Genomic DNA, 18811 nt, shown 5'->3' with positions numbered 1-18811 from the left:
GGGATTGGTTTCTGAGATAGTTGATGAAGAATCTAAATATTACTGGTGAAGGAATGGGTTCACTTTCATATCTGACAAGCAGAAAGCCAAAAATGTCTCCTTCATGCCTGTGAAGATGTTCTCCAACTAGCAGATCACAGGTTCTGTGTGAGGCATCTTTGGACCAACTTTAACAAAATTTTTTCAGGGAAAGTGATCAAGAACCAACTTTGGGCAATTGCCAAATCTACTATAATGGCTTATTACTGCAAGGAGATGGTACTGATGAAGCAAATGGACCCTGCAGCTTATGACTAGTTAACCGGTACTGATAAACTTGCATATCGCTGGAAGCATCACAAGTCAGAGTTGAAGAAATCGTATTGGTTGCCCAATCAAGGGACTGAAGAACGTTTCTGCAGCCCTGATAATGCCATTGACAGAGATCAATGGATAAGATTTGTTACTCATTTAGATGATGAGGATACTAAGGTAATGAATCAAATGTGTACATTACATTAAATAACTTAGATGTGAATAGAATCCATATGAACTAGCAAAATAATTTAATATGTATATTTGTATATTCCTTAACAGACCAAGGCTATCATAAATGTAAGTAATCGATCGCAGCGGGTAATGCATCACAGTACAGGCACAAGGACTTTTCCAGCGGTTGTTTATGAATGGGTGAGTATTGTTTTGATTCTTATTTTCTGCTTTGTAATGTTCATTTACTTGTTATGCAAATACCTATAAATGGATATTGATTTGAATAATGTGTACATTATGAAGAGCAGCAAGTTGAGAATGGGGTTGAGGAAGAACCTGATAGGTTGGAAATCTTCAAGTTGACACACTGTAAGAAAGGAAAACAAAATGAGTATGTTGATGTTGCATCCACCAAAGCAGTGGTGAGTATCGAAATTGAGATATTCCTATTGCTGATGCCTATGGTTGAATCAAGTTATATAATCCTTATTAAGTTCAAATGATGTTCATGTTTACACTAGTAGAATGATTAATTGCACTGTTTTAATTCAATCTGCTATCCATAATATAACTAATAGTTTAGACATATGATTGCATAGTTTTATGAATGTTCCTTTCAAACTGTTTGATTGCTATTTCAGTATGTTTAGACTTTGTTTGCAAGTAATACTGGGCCTGAAAAGAAGGGGAAAATGCAGAAACTGCAGCATGCTTATAATTATAATCTTTGCAAATTATCGACTTTGGTCTATGTAGTTTATATACCAATTTAAAGCTGCAACATTTCAGAATATGTACTTTTAATTAACTTCATGCTTGAATGTAGCAAGATTTGGAGAAGGCTGAAGAGGAGAGAAAGAAGTTAAATGTTGATATTACTCCACAAGTTAGAGAAGACATCTATGTAGAGGTTCTTGGGCCAAAGAAGCGTAACCGAGTGAGAGGACTTGGAGCGGGAGTACGGTGGCGTGATGTTTCGTACATTCATATCGAGAAAAGAAGTATCTAAACCACTATGGAAGCAATGAAATCAACAATTGAGGAACAACGCTTGGAGACTGCAAGATTGAGGAGTGAGGTTGAAAAAGAAAGACAAGAAGCTGCCCAAAGGGAGGAAAGGATTAGGATTGAATCAGCTGAGATGAACAAACGTTTTGCCGCACAAATGGAGGAGTTTAAGAAGCAACAAGAGGCAGCTATAGAAGAGAATGCAAGGAAGGTGAATGAACTCGCAAGACTTTCAAATTGGTAGATGGATGAAAGAAGCTGGTTTTTCAGGGATTGAAACGGCATCACAAGTAGATAGCGACCCAATGACACAGCTTGCAGCCATCCAACCACAATGCAATAGTCCTGCGATTCCAACCCCACCTATCAAGGATGTGTATCGACCCGAAATGTCTCAAACTGTGCCAGAATTGCAGCTGAACTGAAAGGGTTAGTTTGACTACCATTATCTAGTTTGATGGTTATGTTTTTGCCTACTTTGAGTTAGTTCTCAAAGTATTTTGATGAAAATTATTCTTGGACAAGGATTATGTTGTTAAAGGGGGAAAATCTTAGTGATATTCCACCTCAAACAACAATGTATTCTACAAAACTGCCTTGTTTTTTGTAATCCAAGAATTTACCATCATATGAAATGTATTTCACTAGAAATGTAAAGAACATCTTGCTATGAATGTAAAGTTTTAATATTTTTGATTCAGTTGTGGATTTGTTCATTTTATTGTCAATATTTGAAGTATATTTATTGTAGAAAAATAAAAGTACTATTATGTTCAGGTTGCAGATTAATTAGTAATTTTTTTTTAAAATGCTGTCACTTTTACACACTGAAATCAGTGCGAGTTAGATTATATAGATTTCACACGAAAATCTGTATCAATAATGTTATAGCTTTTGACACATAAATCAGTGTGAAATAGAGTTTATATATTTGGCACAGAAATCCGTGTGAAATAGAGTTGTTAAAAGAAATCCGTGTGAAATAGAGTTGTTCACACGGATTGCGTTTCATTATGGTAATTTATATTTATGGAAAGATAGTGGGGCCCACGTCTAATATTCACACGGACAAAATAATCCGTGTGAGATGAGAATTACCCCCCCTCCAAACCACACGGTAACTCAATCTGTGCGTGTACCGTGGGTAAAAGCCATCACACACTGAAATCCGTGTGAAAAAGTCTTATTACCCACAGATTTTGCTAGTAGTGTAAACTCACGACACATGCATAAAGTTTAGAGTAAGAAGTTCAAGCAACTTAACAATTCCCGTAAGAATCATTAAGCCACCACCTAAAGGCTACACATGCTCACGGATTCAAGAAGTGGTCAAGTTCAAGTTTCCGATTCATTAGTTTCCTAAACATGCTTTCTAGGTGACCAAGTTAGTAAACACATTTAGTAAGCATTAAAGTTTAGAAGCCCATAGATTCAAAACATGCATAAACATCAAAACACATGGAAATTTACTTTATTTGCACATAGCCTTAGCCTCAAACCCAACTACTCACAACACATGTTATTACAAATACAAGTCATGAACATCAAATTAAAGGAAATGAATATAAAGGAAATTCCCAGTGAGTATATTTTGAAAAGGTGGACAAGAAAAGCAAGAAGTGATAGTGTGAAGGATATGCATGGAAGGGACCAAGGTTCTAAAAATCGGCCTAAGCAGCGCCTAGGCGCTAGGCGCAGCAAAACCATTCCGATTCTCCCCTAGTCGAGCGAGCTGGGCGCTGGGAATAAAGTTGGCCGCCTAGGAGGGGCTGGGCGGTCGGCGCCTAGGAGCTTTCTGTCTTTTTTTTTTTTTTTTTAATCTCTTAAAACTAAATAAAAACCAAAACGGGACGAAATAGGGTTTCATTTTCTGCGTTCAAAATCAAAACGCGAACGCCGCTTTGTCGCTCCGTCGTCCCTCGTTCAGTCGATTCTCAGTCTCTCAATCTCTCTCCGAGTCTCCGACCAGCTCTCTAGCTCTCCAGCTCGCCGGTAAACTGGACTTCCAACTCTCTGGGTTTTTGTCTTTCAAACTTTCAATCGAATTTCTGGGTTTCAATCTCACAATTTCTGGGTTCACACTTTTCAGGGCTTTCTGGGTTTGATTTCTGGGTTCAAGGCTTCAAGCTCTAAGCTTGGTGATTCTTCATGCTCGATTTCTGGGTTCAAACTTCAAACTCGGTGATTCTTGAAGCTTGATTTCTGGGTTTTGGATTCGGTAATTGATTCTGCAAGCTCGGTGATTCTTCAATACATTGTGAGTCATTGTCTCAAAGTATTAAACTGTGAATGTTAAGTTGTTGGGTATTGTATGAAAATGTGATGACTCGTGTTGTTGATGAAATGATGAGTAGATGACTCGTGTTTGAGTGTTTCCCCCTGTTTCAAACTTCTCATGGTTTCTGTTGTCTTATTGTCTTGTTGATGAGATTAAGTTTGATTGTTTGAATCTTCTGTCATTAAGTTTGGACTGTTCTGTTTTGGTCCTTTTGGACTAAGTTTCTGATTCTTTGATTGTTGACATTAAGTTTGGACTGTTCTGTTTTGCTTAATTGAATATTTGGCCGTTTTGGATGGGAGTCATGGGACTTGATTAATTGAATTTGGCCTGTGTGAATGGGAATATAATCAATTGACACTTGACAGGTTGTATACTTGATTAATTATGCTCTATGCCTCTATTATGGACTTTTTGAGTTTTTGGTAATCACTTGACAGGTTTCATTGTTTTGGTAAACTGAATTGCATATTTGCATATATAGTTACATACATGTACATTTACAAGCATAATTAGCTATAATGGGCTACACTCATTGTACCGCCAGAGGTACTAATTCCCGCTAAAGGAATAACATACAGATACACAGCCAGGCGGGCAACAGCCTGAGCCTCGGATCACCCCCAGATCACCGCCGACGCGCTGCCACGCGCCGTGCCAAGATGGCATCAGTAGCTCCCAGAGCTGGGGATTGAAGCACATTAGTCCCACATCGAAAACAAAGAGAAGATCAACATCTTCCTCACCTATAAAAGGTTCTCTCCTCTCTCCTCATTAATTACGCATTTACTACTCATTTATTGTTATGTTGTCTATATATTTGGACTGACTTAGGCATCGGAGAAGTGAAGACCGCCCAACGCGGTCTCCCTCTAACGCCCTGTCTTTCATTTGACAGCTAGCGAAGACCACCAAGTCTACAGAGTAGCGGTCCGCCCATCGGACCCGCGTTAAACGAAGGTTCGGCTACCGCCGGACTTTGAGCATTAACATATAGAAATGGTTGTTGAATGTTGAATGATATTTTTATTTATTTAGGGCAATGACGGGTACTACATCTTCCTCGACATCTAATGCAATGTCGGACATGGATAGATCATTAAAGCATAGTTCGGGTGATATTGGATGGGAGTATGCGGAGTTGGCGGATGCTTCAAACTTGGATAGGTTGAAGTGTAAGTTGTGTGGGAAATTAGTGAGTGATGGAATATATCGAATGAAACAACATATTGCCCACATCAAGGGAAACGTGGCTCCTTGTAAAAAGTCTTCGGATGAGGATAAAGCCAAATGGAAGAATGCTATTGAAGAGGCAAAGTTTAAGAATAAACAAAAGAGTAGATATAAAGCCGAAGTGAGGCAAGAAGTCATTCTTGAAGGAGATGAAGACAATTAAGCGAGTCAAGGGACAAGAAGAATACCGCATACTCTTGGGCCTATGGACCGTTTTGCATCCCCCATCGATCCAGATTCTTCATTTGATGGAAGTAGGAAGATGAGGCAACAAAATATCAATGATGCACTTTTCAAGCAAAGAACACATAGTGTGCATCAATACTTGGCTAGATGGGTTATGAAGCCGAGATTCCTTTTCATGTTATTGATAGTGATAGCTTCAAGAGGTTTGTCGAAGCGGTTGGTCAATTTGACCCGGGTTACCGACCTCCAAGCCAATACCAATTAAGGGAGACATTATTGAAGGAAGAGGTAGAGAGAACTAAAAGTTATTTGAAGAAGCAAGAAGAAGAGTGGGCTTTGAATGGTTGCTCTATTATGACCGATACTTGGAGCGACTGGAAAAGAAGAAGTATCATGAATTTGTGTGTGAATTGTGCGGAAGACACAACTTTTCTTTCTTCTAAGGAAGCATCGGATGAGGCACACATCGGGACGTATATTTTTGAATATGTGGACAAGTGCATGCATTGAAGAAGTTGGGCCACAAAATGTGGTTTAAGTGGTGACAGACAATGCTTCAAATAATATGGCGGTGGGAGATTTGATGAAGTTAAGGAGGTCAAACATATTTTGGATTATTTCATGTGCAACTCACACCTTAAATCTAATGCTTCAAGGAATTGGCAACCAACCTAGATTCAAAGGAGAAATTGAGAAGGCAAAGAGTTTCACCATATATATTTATGCACATCACAAGACTTTGGCATTGATGAGGAAGTTTACAAAGAAAAAAGATATAGTCAGGCCGGGAGTCACTAGATTTGCAACCGCTTTCCTCACTTTGCAAAGCTTGATGGAGAAGAAGAATGAGTTGAGAGCTATGATTACTAGTGATGAATGGAATGAAAGCAAGCATGCAAAGAGTGTAAAGGGGAAGGCGGCGGTGAATATCGCTTTGAGTACTTCTTTTTGGAATGAGGTAAGTCTTTACTTGAAGGTGTTTGCCCCTTTAGTCAAGGTGCTTCGCCTTGTTGATGGGGATAGAAAGCCATCAATGAGCTTTGTGTATGGAGAACTACTTAGAGCCAAAGAGGAGATTAAAATGGCATTCAAAGATCAAGAAGCTCACTATCGTCCAATCCTTGACATTGTTGATGGAAAAGCCCGTGATCGACTTGATAGTCCATTGCATTTAGCGGGCTACCTCTTAAACCCTTACTACACATATGCCAATCCAAGCATTGAGAATGATAATGTAGTCATGGATGAGTTCTTCTCTTGTGTTGAGGTATTCTTTCCTAATGATATTCAAACTCAAATTTTGTTGACAAATGTAGAATTGCACAAGTATTTGAAGAAAGAGGGTGGATTTGGAAGAGTTTTGGCTAAGGTGGGATGCGCACAAAATGATGACAATTATAATCCGGGTAAGAAATATCAACTTATTTTTTTATATAGCAACTTATTTTGTTTGTTTTGCTTTTGGAGTTTGGCTAATTCATAATTGTTGTTGTTTTGTTTATGTTTTTTTTAGTTTTGTGGTGGAATATTTATGGAAACCTTTTACCAAAATTGCAAAGTATGGCTAAAAGGATACTTTTATTGATCACAAGCTCATCCGGATGTGAGAGAAATTGGAGCGCTTTTGAGGGGGTAAGTACTTATTTAGTTATGCATTTTTGTAAGTTTATAAGCAAGTAGTAATGTAGTTTACTAATTATTTACAAACTCATAATATACTAATTTTTTTTTCTTTATGCAGATTCATACAAAGAAAATGAATAGACTAGATACAACGAGCACTATGACAAAAAACGAAACAGACAACAGACATTTTTCGTTGTGGGATATGAACAATGTCCTTTATGTATCGGCGCGTTGTGTGATGAAAAATGGCACAACGGTTCTGCACCGTTGTATGACTTACAAACACTCAACATTTTTTTGTTAACAGCGTTGTGCCTTCCCTCGGCAGATGCCAGGCACAGCTGCCGTGCAGCCATGCTGCGCATGGCAGGTGCATGCTTCATACAACAGAACTTGTTTCCAAACTGTTGTTGGAAAGCTTAGTCAGACAACATTTTTTTGAATTTCATTGTCTTCTGATTTCTACGCACACTTCAGTTGTAGAGTATGGTCGTTGTGTGACTTAGTTTTGGACAACGTAGTTCAGTTTTTACAGTTGTGTGATTGTAAATGAGACATAATTTTTGTAAAACCATTGTGTGATATATAAAAATGCGTTCTGTAGATACCCAAATTGTGTGTATTGAGACAACGTTGGATTGCCATTTATTAAAATCGGTTGTATTATCATTTTCATTTCCTAAATTTTGTGCATTATTAATGCTCAGTTTTACCTAATGAACATTGATCAATTGGAAACAAAACTGATTGCAAACATCAAATGATTAATCGAACTCATACTATAAACTTCAAATGTAAAAAGCGAGCATTTCCCAATCATCCAAACCAACATTAAAAGAACAAAAGCATTCTAACCAGAGGAGTCTTCACAATTGATTTTACATTCAACTTTTTGAGGTGTGTGTAGCACTGCCCACACCCAACAAACATAACCGGAGCTCCAAATTAGGGCTGGCAAATTCTCCCAAACCAAACAGTACCAACCGCATCCGAGCCGAGCCAAGTGAATTGGTAGCCGAAAACTTGGTAACCGAAGTCTTGGTACGGTACAACCGTACCGACTATACATAAACAGTACGGTAATGGTTTCAATTTTCACATATACATGGTATACCGTACCGTACCGAATACATGTATTATACTCATATTTTTTAAATTTTTTATTCTTTGGTCTTCTTCTTTTGGACTCTTCTTCTCTCTTCTGAGTCTTCTCTCTTCTCTTTCTTCTTTCTTCTTTCTTCTTTTTCTTTCTTTTCCCCGTCTCTTTTGTCTCTCTTCTTATCTTCTTCTTTTTAGTTTTTTATTCTTCTCTCTTCTCTCTTCTCTTTCTTCTTTCTTCTTTTTCTTTCTTTTCCCATCTCGATCTTCTGTCTCTTCTTCTTCTTCTTCTTCTTTCCCATCCCTTCTGATTCTTATCTTTTTCTTCTTTCAAGGTCATTTCTTCTCTTTCTTCTTTCACCTCAGTCTCTCTCTTGAATCCAAGCTCATCAGCCCTCAAACTTTGTTGTTGTCACTCCCGCTGTCGTCAGACGGGCTGTGGCCGTAGGCGACAATTGTAGATGGGAGGAGGAAGGAGAGTTCAGGGGCGCTGAGGGGTGGGGTTTCAGATCTTGCGGACCTAGAGGGGTTGGGATTTGGAACTTGGTTGCTGGTTTGGGGTCGGAGGAGATTGAAACGGATCTCGACCTTCAGTTTGGGGGAGTCGGCGCGATCTAGGCGGTGGTGGAGGGATGGCAGTGGAGTCGGCGCGATCTGGGTGGTGGTGGAGGGATGGCAGTGGTGGTGGTGGTGTCGGGTGGTTGGGGTTGACTCTGCAAGATCTGGGCTTGCCTTGCCTAGCAGGCTCAATTCTTGGGCTCTGGCCAGATCGTGGCCCAATCTTACACTCGGTTGGAGGCCCAACCAACCGATACCAACCGATACCGAGAAGTTGGTAACCGAAGTCTTGGTACCGGTAATGGTACTTCATTTTGTGTACCAATAAGCTCTGGTACGGTATGTGGTTTTAGACTTGAAGGCCCGATACCGTACCGAACCCAGCCCTACTCCAAATATGTAAACCATGGAAAACGCAGCTCCAACCTACATAATACATTGATTCAGTTATTCACCATTTCAATTAATTATATATAATCCAAGCAATGAAAGAAGGCATAAACTAATATCCAAAACTATTTACAGTTTACTTACCTCATCGTCTTTAGTATCAAACAGTAACTAAGAAAAGTAAATCTTGTTATTTTCTTCAATGCTATATTTAATCTGCCACCAAACCTGTACTTAAGATAAAATCTGTAATTAAGCCTGAATGTGCTTTCAAATTGACAATAAAATTAGTAATTATGCCTTAGCTTTTACAAAGCAGTATCAATGATCAGAAACAAGTCTCACCTTGCTGCTCATATACATTATCTAGTTTCTGGCCCATAACTAAATAATAAACTATGTCTTCCAATGGCAGGTACAATATGAATAATAAACCACAAACAAATAACAAAATTGAGACATTCAGTAACTGAAGAAGTGATTTCTCAGCTTGCACACAAGTAAGAAAGTAAGCCATCAATCGTTATATTTTCTTTATTGCTGGGAGACAGTAAAGTAAGAACATGACCGTGGCTTAACTCAACATCCTCACAACGCAAGCTCCTAGCATAACTCACCATCTTGGTTCTCTTCATTTGTCTACCCTTTATCTTTCTGTCATAGGAAATTTTCACAATTAGGTGGAAGAAAACATAAAACAGATTGATTAAGAAAACAACTGTAAATGAAACAAGAAACGCAAGTAAGAATGGTTAATCACAATGGCATATAGGTAACAGTAGTTTGAAACTGAAAATAAAAATGTACAATGACTCACCTGTGTCATTATGACCGTACAAGCTCCACTTTTCTTCAAGTACAATATCTTCAAAAAACTATATCCATAGAAGTAGATGAAATGTGAAATAAAGAATTGCAGGTTCTTTGTCCCAAGGCCCTAGTATAATGAAAGCCAATGACGGGTATAAATCGCTTCCAAAAAAACATCAGAAATGTTCTTGAAAATTTGAGAAATTAAAACTTAGAGGAAAAAAAGAAAGAAAGGAAAACATGCCCTATGGATCACTAGGAAAGGCAGTTTTCACAACTCACAACAAGATTCTTCAAGCCATGATAATCTGAACTGGATACAAATTCCTGCTGTGCATCAAGATTCCTTCCAAAACGTCTAGAGTGAATTTTAGGGTATTATCATGGTAAAAATTAGAAAACTGCTAAATCCCATAAAAACAAGCACAAACGTTTTCAATGACAAAATTGATTCAAATAATGAGGTTTTTTCTTTTTCTTTTTATTTTTTTTGAGGAGAAACAAAAACACTTTTATTAATCGGACTCAAGTACAAGTAGTAGTAACCGTTACAAGAAGCCAGCCATGAACCAGAAACAAACTTCTAAATAGTAACACACTCCAACTTCAAGAGCCCTACATATATAGAACATTAGTGGGTATGCTAAGCTGACCACGACCACACTAAAAAAGCATGCCCCACTATTTTCCGCATACGAAAAACTAAAAAATCAAAAAAGAAAAACCTACACCCAGTGTGTTAAGCTTGGCCTGTCACTTCCAAGCCCAACAACAAAAGGGCCAAAAGAAAATAAAAATAAAAGAGAATGGACGAGGCCCCCAACAAACCCTAGGGCCTGAATCAAACCCTAACCATACTAGAAGTAGGTAGCCGCCAGCAGCTTATCGCAGCCCGGGTCAATACTCCATTCAAACAAATGAGTTTAATCACACTAGCAAGTGTATTCTTATCAACATGCTTATCACATAAAGAGAATATTTTGGAGGAATAGGGTAATACAAGAACATTGCATGAGCATATAGTACACTATCGGGGATACTTTTTAAGATACTTCACATATGAGAGAGCAATGCATAAAAAAATTCAAGTTCACCAGAACATGATCTATATCTGCTTACTAACAGTTGAACACTCTACAACAAAATCAAATCTTTGTCTTAAAAACTCTAGCAAAATTTGCAAACCAAAACCTTTGAAAATGCCAGTCTACATGACAAATTACCATTACATTCTCATTGAACTTTGCAATTTGGGCAACAAGGAAGCTGGACTTCCCATTCAAATTCCTATTAACATATTTGTAACATCGTTAATAATAGAGATAATGAAGAGATCAAAGACAAAAAGTAAAACAGAAAGAGAAGGGAGCCAAAAAAAAAAAAAAATAGAAAACTTACATCTCTTAGAGCAAGTTCACCCGTTGGGTCATCGGGTCACCTACTATTCACTGCTTTTTAGTGTATATTTTCATTCTCTGGGTCACGAAATACACTGTGCTCGTGACCCAGGGCACAAAATACACTGTGTAGGTCACCATGGTGACCTAGAACACTGTACCGGGTGACCCAGGGCACGAAATACACTGTGCTCGTGACCCAGGGCACAAAATTAACACTAAAAAGTAGTGAATAGTGGGTGACCTGGTGACCCAACGGGTGAACTTGCCCTTAACGCCATAGTTGAAATGATAGTTGATGGTCGGATTGAAATCTCTAGACAAACAGAGTCGATGGAAGAGATAATGAAGCAGAGAGGAGATAAGAGAAAGCAGAACGCTGGAAGACATTGAAGGACGATAGGAATAGGAAAACGAGGCGTCAAGGAGTCTCACTATCTTTTTTTTTTTTTTTGACTCAATATGTTAACGGAGGAATATATGAGAAAACGAAGCTGTTTGTATTAGAAATTGCCATTTTGAAATTTAAATTAATACTGATCGAGGTGGTTAAATTGTGGCCTTTTGGATATCCACTTAATGGATAAAATTAAGAGTCAAGGATACCTGATAGAAGGAGAGGATCAGGATCCCAAATCGATTGGATGAGCCGCTTAACAACCTTAAAACTTCAGACCAAGAAAAAAAAAAAAAGAAAAAAAAAGAAAAAAGGAGGTGGTCTCGCACATGTGGTAGTAATTGGAGTGAGGCAGTGAAGTGCTAGTCACGTGCGCAAGCGCACGCGCACATAACACACTCTATTCCCCGATGCACCCTATCCCGAATTCCTCAATGCCCCAAAACCCCCAGTCAAGTCTCCGGCCTCTGCAAGAGAGACAAACCTGAATTTCTAGAGAGAGAGAGAGAGAGAGAGAGAGGTAGATGTATAATTAATTAGTTAGAGAGAGAGAGAGAGAGAGATAGCCGAGGTAGGGAGTCCGGAAAATTGTAGCGAGAGAGTGTAGTATGGGAAGCACCTTTCTCTCTCTACCAGCGAAGCGTTCAATTTCTTCGACAATGTCCTCCTCTTCCTCCGAGCCCAGCTTAGAAAACGGATCCTCCAAGCGCTCCAGGCCGCGCCAGCAGCAGGCTCCGCTCACTGTTCCTCCCGGCCACGTCGCCTTCCGCATGCTCTGCCACGCCTCCCGCATCGGCGGCGTCATCGGCAAGTCCGGCACCGTCATCAAGCAGCTCCAGCAGGCCACCGGCGCAAAGATCAGAATCGAGGAGCCGCCCCAACTCGACTCGCCGGACCGGGTCGTCGTCGTCATCGCTCCCAGCGCAATCCGGTCCAAGATTGTGCTCAGTGGAGACCAAGAGATTGAGGTTTCCAAGGCGCAAGAGGCGCTTTTGAGAGTGTTCGAGAGGATTCTAGAGGTGGCGGCGGAGACCGGAGCGATAGGAGTAGGGGTTGGAGTGGTGTCTTGCCGGTTTCTGGCGGGGACGGCGCAGGTCGGCTCGGTGATAGGCAAGGGCGGCAAGGTGGTGGAGAAGATTAGAAAAGAGACTGGCTGTAAAATTAGGGTCTTGAATGAGAAATTGCCCGTTTGTGCTGCTCCTTCTGACGAGATGGTTGAGGTGAGCCTAACTAGTTGACCTGAATTACTAACTTCGAGTTTGTCTTTCTTGTTGGTAATTGTATATGCTGTGAATTAATCCAACTAGATGCAATGCTTTTCGATTATTTACCTGAATTTAGTATATTCCAGTCATGTGAAAATTCAAACGTGTGTTGCAGTTAGTGTGGATGGATTGTTCAACTTCATGTTTTTAGAGGATCATGTAGGACCAAAATGGTGAGTAGGACACTGTGTATGCTAGGCTCTCACTAAGCTAATTACTTTAACTAGGTAGAGACTTGTTCTTACATTGTAGTTTTAGGCTTATTCTCATGTTCATAAATCATAATACCCCTAAGTTTCCTCTCTCCTATAGATTGTAGGGTTCAGCAGGAAGCCCTCCTTTTCAGCTCTGATTAATGAAGAGCAGTTTGGGGGTAAAAGAGAAGTAAGATACCTGTGAGTGACCGGTAGAAAGTTTGGCAGTTTTGACCACTTTTGTCTCCTGCCAAGCACTCTGCTAACTTAAGTGTGTGCCATTTGCATACTTCTTCACTTGCACTGTGATCTGATGATTAATTCAATTTTAAGATCATGTATGCATATCAACCATGGTACTAAATAGGTGGAACAAACCTGGTAGCTGATATGCGGTCATTCTTTTATTCCTCTCTCTCCTTTTTTTTTTTTTTTTGAAGGATTTAGACCTTGTAACTTCTCTTGCTTTCAGGTTTGTTGTAACTTGTAACGGAAGATAAAAATAGAATATTCCTTGTATTGTGTTATAGTTTAGCCTCTTCGGTGACTGTTTGCATGCAATATGATTCTTTGCTTCCATTGGGGTATAGTTCAGTTATTCTGTTTTTTTTTTCTTCCCTTGAAAATGATTCAATGATGTGGCAGATAGAAGGGGATATTTTGGCTGTAAAGAAAGCACTTGTTGCTGTCTCCGGCCGTCTTCAAGATTGTTCACCAGTTGACAAGACAAGGATGACTGGAAGTAGGCCTATTGAGACAGTTCCTCGTGAAACTTTACCTGATAGTCGTGTAGATCACCTTTCACAGAGGAACTCAGTGATTTCCAATTTGCCGAGCAGCTCCATGAGTTATGCTTCAGGAGTTCGTCCGCCATCGATAGAGGCTGAAAGGATCTCAACACTCAATACAAGAACGCTCCAGCAGGAAGTTACTTTTAAGATTCTTTGTGCCAATGATAGGGTTGGGGGTGTCATTGGAAAGGGGGGTGCCATTGTCAGGGCTCTTCAGAATGAGACTGGTGCTACTATTAGTGTTGGAGGATCTGTGGCCGAGTGTGATGAAAGATTAATTACTGTTACTGCATCAGAGGTTTGTCATTTTCTGTTCTCATTTCTGTATGTGGTAAACTGCTCATGGACTGTCATATCTGTTAGTAATATGTTTTATATTGGTTTCATCTTACCTAGAATCCTGAGGCCCGCTACTCGCCAGCACAAAAGGGTCTTGTTCTTGTCTTCTCAAGGTCTGTAGAGGCGGGCATTGAAAAGGGGCAAGACTTGAGCTCCAAAGGGTCACCTCTTATTGCGCGCCTTGTTGTCCCGACAAGCCAAGTTGGTTGTTTGCTGGGAAAAGGGGGTGTAATAGTTTCAGAGATTCGGAAGGTAACTGGTACCAGTATACGGATAATAGGTGGTGACCAGGTCCCGAAGTGTGCCTTAGAGAATGACGAAGTTGTACAGGTGAATTTGCAATCAGCTTTTATTTAGTTCCATTGAGTGCATTTTGTAATTTTTGGTGACCTGAAGTTGTTAAAATGAACTTGCAAGCTTTTCATACGTTTAGTTATCATCTGTTTTACAGGTTTCAGGAGATTTTTCAAATGTGCAAGATGCTTTGTACAATATTACTGGTAGGTTACGAGATAACCTTTTCTCCAACACAGTAAATAATTCTGGAAGGAGGAATAGTTCAGCCGTGCTAACAGATACCAGTCCTTATGGAAGACTCAGGGATCCTGCTCCTATTGGATTTCAGCCTTCTTCATCAGTTGGTGTTACTCATGGTCTCGGTCGACATACTACTCTAACTCAAAGTATGGATCATCTTGGACTTTCCCATAATTTAGATCATCCTTCTTCACCAAGGCCATGGGCATCACAGGTATGCTTCTAATAATACCCTTGTGCATGCATGTGGTTTACTTGTTTTCTTTTCATTTGATTTGTGGATTGGGTTGCAGATGGTTGCTCCAAGGGGAATCTCAGATACTGGTAGGGGTTTGACTTCTCTAAAAAGTGGCTCGGATCTTGGCAGGTTAGTAATGTCGCACAATGCATAGAAAATTATTATATAGAGCTTAGTTATAAATGTGTCTGAAAATAAAATAGAACCCTTCTTTAGCATGAGTCGATAGCATCAGATCATGAGATATGAGCAGTTTGGTTTCAACTAAACATTTTTAAAGCTGTTAGGTCACCTCATGATAGCAGGGTCATCTAAATTTATGGATATCAAGTGAAAGATATAGGGATTAATGTGGACTAGTAGCTATAGATGTGTCTGAAAATGTACATGTGAAAGCTAAATAGCAAATTTGATAAGATCTGAGCCATTTGATTTGAACAAATATTTTATGGATTTGAGGTCATCTCACCATATTACTTTTTGGCATGAGCCCCCGTGAGGTGCATCTAAATTTATGAATATTAAGTGAAATAAAAATATAATAAGATATAGGGGTTAATGTGGATTCTTAGTCAGCTCAGACATCATGGTTTGTAATCTCCTGAGTGACTGCAGTTTCAGCTCTTCCCCTTGGATATCAAATGATGATATTTAGGAATAAACCACATTGATATCAAGATGCACAGTTTTAGATTTATTTAGGACCATGCCGTAATCATTGGGCTATTTGATTGAATGTGTAATGTCATCCCTATTTCAATAAACTGAAATACTCTGACTGTCACATAAAGATAAAAATGATCAGACTAGGTCCATCTTACACCTCCATTTGTAACTGGCACACTTTCTTTGTTTTCAGATTGAAAGGCAAGGAATTAGTCTTAAAATTTTTGTAGGATGCATTTTAGTTGTTTTTTTTTTCCCTTCTACTAAGTATATTTTTGACGCAGTGGAAGCAAATCTGCCATTGTGACAAATACAACTGTAGAGGTCATAGTTCCTGAAAATGTTATTAGCTCAGTGTATGGAGAGAATGGCACCAATTTGGCTCGACTGAGACAGGTATTTCATCTAATTCCTGTACTGTTGCTTCCTTTGTATTATTTTACCAAAATGTGCTCTTCTTTTAAAGCTAGCAAGTGCCCCTTTCAAATTTGTTGCTTCTTGGCTTTCAAACCTCAAGATTGCCATTAACTTTTGCTATTTTGAAAGGCTGCTCATGTCTGCTAAAATTTTGAGTCAGTTTATGATAGGAAACTTAATTGTCGTATTAATAAGATATAATTCCCTACAACCAATGTGGACCAGCAGTCCACAAAAACAGAGAACTGCCTACAACCAACAAAGAACAAGACTCAGACAAGTCACACAAGGTAAATGACAAAAAAAAAGAATGGTATAACTGAAACAAAACGGCAAACAACAAAAACCCCACACTGAAAACAAAACTCCTCAATTTAGAGAGACAAAGCTAATTTGAAATCATATGTCAAATGCTGCACCCATCCAAATGACCTTTCCCTAAATCAAATTCAAAGATGTATTTTTAATACGTTCTCTGTTTTTTTTTCCTTGTGGGAGAAGGAAAGGGCAGTTCTGTTGCTTTCCGAGGAGTGTTAGAAAGAACAAGGATGGAGCTTTACCAACTTTATAGGATAATACAGTTGCTGTTTCAATCTTTCAAAAATCCAAGTATATATCAACTTAATAACCGCTTTTCCCCCTTAATCAGATTTCCGGTGCCAAGGTCATAGTGCATGAACCCCGTCCTGGAACAACTGATAGGATTATTGTCATATCTGGGACACCTGACGAAACCCAGGCAGCACAGAGCCTCCTCCACGCATTCATTCTCACCGGTCCATCATGACAAATAACACTTAGTCATGATACACATTGGCAAGAGAAGACTCTGGGTCACTTGGCAATTGGTTTTTGTTTATGTCAAATATTGTAACACTAAAATAAGAAGAAGATTCAAGGATCCTATTTAATGTCAATCTAGAGAGCTGGAAAAAGTTAATTTTGCTCTAATGGCCATTGTGTTAGTCAGTGTGCGCAGGTTTATTATGTAATTGTTAGAAACATAGTGAAAAAAGTTTGATAAGAGTATTTGATACTCTTTTACAACCGGTCTTAAATCTTTTTTTCTTTTATTTTTATTTTTTTTAAAATTAATTCTTCAGTTTGTTGCTACTTTCACAAAATTGATTTCTCAACTTCTTTATACTTCATTATTATTATTATTATTATTATTATTATTATTATTATTATTATTATTATAAGTTTTGACTCTGTCCTTTAATTTGTGATTTCCATATCAAGTTTTAATCGTCTTTCATACTTGAAAATTAAACACAAATAGCCATGGCCAACCACAATCTCCATGACTCGACCGTTTTTTATTGTATGAATATACGATTTAATGATTAAAACAAAGCCATGACGAACCACAATGTCCTTGGCTGATGTTCAGGCCAGTAAGGGGAATTTTTTTTTTCCTGCAATTTGAATAAGAAATTAGCAAATCGAGCTCCTCCTTGACCCTAGATTTCCTCCTCATCCACCAACTTGAATACACTCTCAAGCTGCTTGGCAATAATGATCATGATGATTCTATACTTCAACAATCACCTACTCAGAAATGGAATCTTTTGTGTCTTTAATTTATTTTTGTGATCTGATGTTCCCTGGTTTTTGGGTTTTTTGTTGCTGGACTCTATTCCAGTTTCTTTTCCTTAATCCTTGCCTTTATGCTGCAAGTACTTTATACTCCTTTTTATCATTGATGATGTTAGTGGCTGAATTAATTATGATAAACCAAGCCTGCAGATAAGATGGTTTTGCTTGGCCACATTCAGTTCTTAAAAAGTCTAAAAGGACAGTCATTATGATCTTTGTTTTTCTTGTAATCATTATCATTGTGATTTCGTAGACAGCTAGTTCACAACTAGTTGATGAAAGTTTTAGGTCAAGTAGGATTGAATAAGCATGACTCTTGGACTATCCTGATAACTTGAGATTTTCAACCACAATTTTATCATTGAACCTGATCCTTCTATATAACACTAATGCATCAAGTTTCCTCCTTGCTAGCTCCTGTTCTGTTTTCGTTATTTTAATTAATTTATTTAGTTCTATCAGTTTCTACTTTTTTTAATATGGATACCTCCTGAATAATGATCATGTAAATCTCTGTTATAGTTGATACTAAATAAGAACTGTAGCTAGTTAGCACATGAAGTAAAGATCACAGGTAAATATAATTTAAATGATGGGTGTTCCAAGTTCAAGACAAGATGTTGCTTCAATATCATCAGTACTACTAGAACAGCGATGGAATGTACTTCAGGGTGGGTGATGATCTATGAATTTGGTGGTGGTGATATAATTTTCACCAGTAGTACGTATAAGTGCTTGCCATGGAAGTACATGCTCAAAATGATAGAGCTTCAATGGCTTGTCAATACTCCCCTATTGTAATTAGTACTTTTTGCCATGGGACCTCCATAACTTCTTAGTAATCTCCAATTTGTATAATGTAAAAGCTCATGGACATTGTTGATATTTAAAGTCATAGCAATATACAACTCCATTGCTGCTTCAGTTGTGGTCATACAATTTATGCTGCCATGATGTTACTCTTACAGTATTGGCCACACATTGTTTTAGTACTGTCAGCAAGTATACACCCCAACATGGAAAGTGAGCGGTCTGGAAAACCTTATTTATGGTTGAAATACTTGAAGTTGATATCCTGTTATATGTAAAAGTTAATCCTGGCAAAGGAAGGATACTAATTAAGCTTGGGCATATATACAACTACAGTATTAAGGTATTCAGTTGTAGTCAAATGCAGTTTAGAATTAGTGCACTACTATCTTACACTTTTTTTTTCTTTGAACGATGATGAGTGAGGATTGGTTCTGCCTAAAATAAATTTTCAGGGCTATTTTTTCTTGGGTCCTTGACCAAAAGCCCCAAAATGAGCCATA

The 18811-nt window shown here is 38.6% G+C and overlaps 3 protein-coding genes across 3 annotated transcripts; all 3 read left to right on the top strand.

Annotated features, from left to right (window-relative positions):
- The first annotated feature begins 234 nt into the window (after positions 1-234).
- On the top strand, positions 235-1480 carry LOC133737450 (uncharacterized). Its single transcript, XM_062164995.1, has 5 exons — positions 235-258; positions 334-471; positions 577-669; positions 780-893; positions 1298-1480. The coding sequence occupies exons 1-5, from the start codon at positions 235-237 to the stop codon at positions 1478-1480; spliced, it is 552 nt and encodes a 183-aa protein (XP_062020979.1).
- A 4261-nt stretch (positions 1481-5741) lies between these two features.
- LOC133737448 (uncharacterized) lies at positions 5742-7566 on the top strand. The gene is made up of 5 exons (XM_062164994.1): positions 5742-6582; positions 6690-6808; positions 6918-7022; positions 7110-7172; positions 7510-7566. Exons 1-5 carry the CDS (start codon positions 5742-5744, stop codon positions 7564-7566), a joined length of 1185 nt encoding a protein of 394 aa, XP_062020978.1.
- Positions 7567-11875: 4309 nt separating this feature from the next.
- On the top strand, positions 11876-18422 carry LOC133736923 (KH domain-containing protein HEN4). The gene is made up of 7 exons (XM_062164538.1): positions 11876-12672; positions 13557-14000; positions 14099-14371; positions 14493-14792; positions 14872-14945; positions 15767-15878; positions 16549-18422. Exons 1-7 carry the CDS (start codon positions 12061-12063, stop codon positions 16684-16686), a joined length of 1953 nt encoding a protein of 650 aa, XP_062020522.1. The 5' UTR covers positions 11876-12060; the 3' UTR covers positions 16687-18422.
- Positions 18423-18811: the final 389 nt, after the last annotated feature.

The sequence above is a fragment of the Rosa rugosa genome, chromosome 3 (assembly GCF_958449725.1).
Source record: "Rosa rugosa chromosome 3, drRosRugo1.1, whole genome shotgun sequence".
Classification (NCBI taxonomy): Eukaryota; Viridiplantae; Streptophyta; class Magnoliopsida; order Rosales; family Rosaceae; genus Rosa; species Rosa rugosa.
This window is presented reverse-complemented; position numbering and strand designations above follow the sequence as displayed.